Source organism: Andrena cerasifolii, unplaced genomic scaffold (assembly GCF_050908995.1).
Source record: "Andrena cerasifolii isolate SP2316 unplaced genomic scaffold, iyAndCera1_principal scaffold1577, whole genome shotgun sequence".
Lineage (NCBI taxonomy): Eukaryota > Metazoa > Arthropoda > Insecta > Hymenoptera > Andrenidae > Andrena > Andrena cerasifolii.
Genome location: NW_027486469.1, coordinates 3,009 through 7,965, shown reverse-complemented (window position 1 = coordinate 7,965; position 4,957 = coordinate 3,009). Strand labels below are relative to the sequence as shown.

General features: G+C 54.9%; 1 protein-coding gene across 1 annotated transcript; it reads left to right on the top strand.

Annotated features, from left to right (window-relative positions):
• Positions 1 to 961: 961 nt before the first annotated feature.
• LOC143378234 (uncharacterized) lies at positions 962 to 3,698 on the top strand. Its single transcript, XM_076829990.1, has 2 exons — positions 962 to 3,585; positions 3,638 to 3,698. Exons 1-2 carry the CDS (start codon positions 962 to 964, stop codon positions 3,696 to 3,698), a joined length of 2,685 nt encoding a protein of 894 aa, XP_076686105.1.
• The last annotated feature ends 1,259 nt before the right edge of the window (positions 3,699 to 4,957 follow it).

Below are 4,957 nucleotides of genomic sequence, written 5' to 3'. Positions count from 1 at the left end.
ACAATAACATTAATAGCGCTCTCTTAAATCTATACGTTCCGCCGCGTGAACACAAACTTGCTCACGCGTTAAAAACAAGTGCGTGGTGCCCCTCGTTCTTGTGCGAACATAAAGTTGGTCCTTCGAGCCGGATTACTCCGGCGATTTCGAGTGGTGTGTGGTGACCGCGTGGTGCGAGAGCTCGTTAAGTGCCGCCATTATGAAGGACGCGATCGCGGATCAGGTCAAGCTGTATCATCGGCTCTCACGTGTGTACGATAATCTGAAAAAGAAAGATGTCGCTAAAATGACTGAAGGTTCGGTGCAAGCTAGAATGGAAATGCTAACATCACTCTGGGAACAATTCTCGAAGCAACATGGGGCTATAGAGAAGCAATGCACTGAGGAGTGGGCAAGGCATGATTATTTTACCAAGGATTGCTTCGATCTTGCCGAAGAATCTTTTCTGGAACAAAAGGGATATCTACTAGATCTCCTTCGTGGATTTAACCGGAAGCTGGAGCCCGGCGGCATTGCCTCGACTTCCGGCGGTGCTCCTACCGCGGAGACACGATCACGTGCCACTCTGCCCCGCATTCCGCTACCCAGCTTCGATGGACGCTACAGCGAATGGCAGGCGTTCCACGATTCCTTCGTCTCGCTGGTGATCAAGGATCCGGTAGCGGAATGCGGGCAGATCCGCATCCCACGGAAGTGGGCAATGCCGCCGGGCTACAGCTTCGGTTAAATCCACGAAGGTGATGCTAGTAGATATCGATCGAAGCAATCCTTGGCTTTAAAGGAACGATTCCAAAATAAACGCCTCTTGGTGAGCGCACAGCTTACCATTTTAAATGAATTACCCACGGTGAAATGTGAATCGTCGGCGGAGTTGAAACGATTGTTCTACGGAACATGGGACGTGGTTGGCGCTCTAGCCGCAATGAATCGTCCCGTGACTACCACCGACTGGCTGGTCAAAATGACTGTCGACCGACTGGACGAGCAATCGTGCCGCGAGTGGGAGGCGTCTCTCGGCCTATGCACAGATCCACCCTCCTTAGATGCTCTAAGGGTGTTCATCGAAACGCGTATTCATACGGTTGAGGCGCTGGAGAATCAACGCAAGCGTGATCCTCCTGCCGAAGACAAACAAACAGCTCCCAAGGGGACCGCTACCAAAGGCGTCGCTGCCAAAGGCGCCGCTGTGCATCAAGTCGGCACGACGCCATCGAACTCGAAGGATTGCGGACTCTGTAAGGGATCACATTACTTACTCTTCTGTCCCAAGTTCAAGGTACAGGACGCTGCAGCGAAGAAGGCCACGGTTGCGAAATTGCAGCGCTGCTTAAACTGCCTGGGCAAGCACCAAATCGACAGTTGCCAATCGAATAAACGGTGCCAGCGGTGCGCTGAACAACACCATTCCTGTCTCCATGATGCTTTCCCGACGGCTGCTGGTGCGGTAGTGCAGCACGTCACTCCTCGCGTGTTCAACACGCCGCCAGTGATGCTCGGCCTTGCGCGAGTTCGCACTTACACGCCGGTCGGTCAACATGTGTCGGTGCGAGCTCTAATCGATCCTGGAAGTGAAGTGTCCTTAATCTCGGAGCAGCTCGTAAAACGACTTGGGTTGAAGAGGCAGCGCGCTCGCATACCTTTGCTTTTCGCCGGCGGTGCTCCGTCGCAATGCACGCGAGGGCTCGTTCATCTTGATATCACTGCCGACCGAGACGGTGAGAGTATCCTCGCCCTGTCGGCATTTGTGCTTATTGATTTGTCTAGCTACAAACCACCCGTCGTGCTCGACGGGACGATCTGGCCTCATCTTCAGGGCCTGCAGTGGGCGGAACCACGTCTCGCGAACCAGGATCCCATCGATCTGCTACTCGGTGCTGACGTCTACAACGACTTCATGTTGGAAGGCGTTCGCAAGGGCAAGCCAGGCACTCCACTGGCTCAGGAAACTACTTTTGGCAGGATTCTTACCGGCGGTCTTCGGAATGGTTGTGCTCGCAGCCGCAAGAGCGTGTCAACGGTCCAGTGCTGCTCGATCAACCAAGAACTACCTGGCCTGTTGGAGAAATTCTGGGAGCAGGAAGAAGTCCAGATAACACCCACTCTCTCACCCGGTGACCAAGAGGCGGAGTATCACTTTCAGGCCACTCATCGACGCACGTCCGAAGGTCGTTTTGTGGTGAGGCTTCCATTTAAAGTTACTCCAGAGCTGGGACCCTCGAGGCCCGCGGCACTTCGCACATTGAATTCTATGCAGCAGCGTTTTCGTAAGAAATCTGAATATGAACGAGCCTATCAAGACTTTCTACAAGAGTACGATGATCTCGGTCATATGGTGGCGGCGCGTGCCCCCCCTGAGGGACGACACTTTTATTTACCACATCATGGTGTCCTAAAGGCTACGAGTACCACTACGAAGCTGCGCGTAGTGTTCAATGGCTCGATGACCACTACCAATGGAAGGTCGCTTAATGACGTCCTGCACACGGGTCCCAACTTGTTACCAGCCTTAGCCGACTTGTTGCTAAGGTGGCGTCGTCATCCCATCGTCTTTGTCGCTGACGTCGAAAAGATGTATCGACAAATAATTATACACCCAGACGACCGGGACTATCAGCGGATCCTCTGGCGAAAGGGGAAGGAATTAAAGTTGAGGGAGTATAAACTTTGCACTGTCACCTACGGATTAGGCTGTGCACCCTACCTGGCTCTACGATGCTTGCGGCAGTTGGCCGCGGACGAGGCCGAGTCGTTTCCCTTGGCTTCTAAGACGATGTGCTCAGACGTTTACGTGGACGACATCCTAACGGGCGCAACTTCGGTGGAGGAGGCCTTGACTCTGAAAAAAGAATTGGATCAGCTCGCCATGGCGGGCGGCTTTCGATTACATAAGTGGGCGTCGAACTCGCCTGAGTTCATGAGGTCGGTCCACAATGACGTCGCCGCACTTGCCCGGCACTGGGATACGGACACCCAGCACAGCGTCTTAGGTATCCAGTGGCTTCCGGAGACTGACAATTTCCAGATCAGACTTCTGGAGGGTAGCACGAGTCCAACGACAACGAAGCGGAGCGTCCTAAGCCAGGCGGCGCAAATCTTCGACCCACTGGGCTGGCTTGCTCCTGTAACGGTATGGACAAAAATATTCATTCAGACACTCTGGACGCTCACGACCGACTGGGACGAAGCCTTACCTGTGCAATCTGAGGACGCATGGCGCGAGTTTTTGAAGGCACTTCCAGCACTTCGTCAAATCCAGATTCCGCGGTGCATGGGCTTGACCTCCACCAACCAATCGGTGGAAGTGCATGGCTTCTCTGACGCCTCGGAGCGAGCATACTCTGCGGTGGCGTATCTGGGTGTTCACGATTCATCAGGTGACATACAGATTCATCTTATTTCAGCCAAGACAAAGGTGGCTCCACTCAAGAAACTGTCGCTACCACGTCTCGAACTGAGTGGCGCTCATCTACTTACACGGCTGGTGGCGCATCTTCTGTCGACTCTGGCTCTTAGGATCAACGGCGTGCATCTGTGGACTGACGCCCTGGTGGCCTTGGGTTGGATCCAGGCTCCGTCCAGTCGGTGGCAAACCTATGTGGCTAACCGAGTAGCAGACATTCAACGTACGCGACCCCAGGCACATTGGCATCATGTTTCAGGCCAAGATAACCCGGCCGACTGTGCTTCGAGAGGACTAACCCCGGCCGAACTCCCCGAGCACCCACTGTGGTGGTCGGGTCCGTCTTGGCTGGCGACGAGCGAAGGGCGACCCGTCACCTTCGAAGAGCCGATAGAAGTGCCCCACTCTGAACGAAGGCAAATTCTCCACGTCCAACGCTCCCCAGAAGATGAGGTGAGCCTGTTTTTAAACCGATTTTCGAACTTCCGTCGACTGCTCCGAGTTACCGCCTGGTGCTGTCGATGGCTCCCGGCGTCCAAGGGGAAACGGGCAACTTACCTGACCGCCAGTGAGATACAAGCTGCCCGATCGAGGCTGGTGCGAGGTGTGCAATCTACTGCCTTCGCTTCGGAATTGGACGCTCTCCAAAGTCGCCAACCGCTGCCTAGACGAAGTCGCCTGCTTCGATTGAATCCGTTCAAGGATCAGGAGGACAGCACCTTACGCGTTGGCGGGCGGCTGCATTATTCAAGGATCACCTACAATCAACGACACCCTGTGATTCTTCCCGATGAATCACCACTGGCTGCGCTGTGGATCGCCGAGGCGCATCGGCGCTGTTTGCATGGGGGTGTGCAACTCACCCTTTCAACACTTCGCCAACATTGCTGGGTTCTTCGAGGTCGCCACCTGGTAAAATCCTGCATCCATCGGTGCTCCACTTGTGTTCGCTGGAGAGGCAGTACCGCGGACCAGCTGATGGGAGTGTTGCCTGCACCTCGAGTAACCCCTTGTCGCCCGTTCCTGCGCGTGGGCGTAGATTATGCAGGGCCAATTTTTATACGATCCAGTCGAGGGCGCGGCCAGCACGCTCGAAAAGGTTATATCGCTCTGTTTGTGTGTTTAGCTACCAAAGCCGTGCATTTGGAGGTGGTGTCGGACGGGACAACGGAAGCCTTTTTAGCTGCCCTGAAACGACTGACCTCTCGCCGCGGCCTCTGCTCCCAGATCTACAGCGACTGCGGTACGGCATTCGTGGGTGCGGACAAGGAGCTGCGTGCCCTACTACAAGCAGTCAGTTCCCAAAATAGGCAACTCCTGGACCGTCTGGCTTCTGAGGGTATCGAGTGGAAGTTTAACCCTCCTTCTGCACCTCATTTCGGCGGGATTTGGGAGGCCGCGGTGAAGTCCGTGAAGCACCACCTCCGGAGAGTGCTCGGCGAACATCGATTGACGTATGAGGAGCTGGCCACGCTCCTCGCTGAGATCGAAGCTTGTTTAAATTCTAGACCATTGGTACCGGTGTCAGATGATCCCGATGATCTCGCTGCGCTGACG

What these genes read in the sequence shown, in the direction of transcription:
- LOC143378234 (XM_076829990.1), top strand. Translation starts at nt 962, where the DNA reads ATGACTGTCGACCGACTGGACGAGCAATCGTGCCGCGAGTGGGAGGCG. An exon ending in CAGGCTCCGTCCAGTCGGTG is followed by an intron (nt 3,586 to 3,637) that starts GCAAACCTATGT and finishes ACGCGACCCCAG; the next exon opens with GCACATTGGCATCATGTTTC.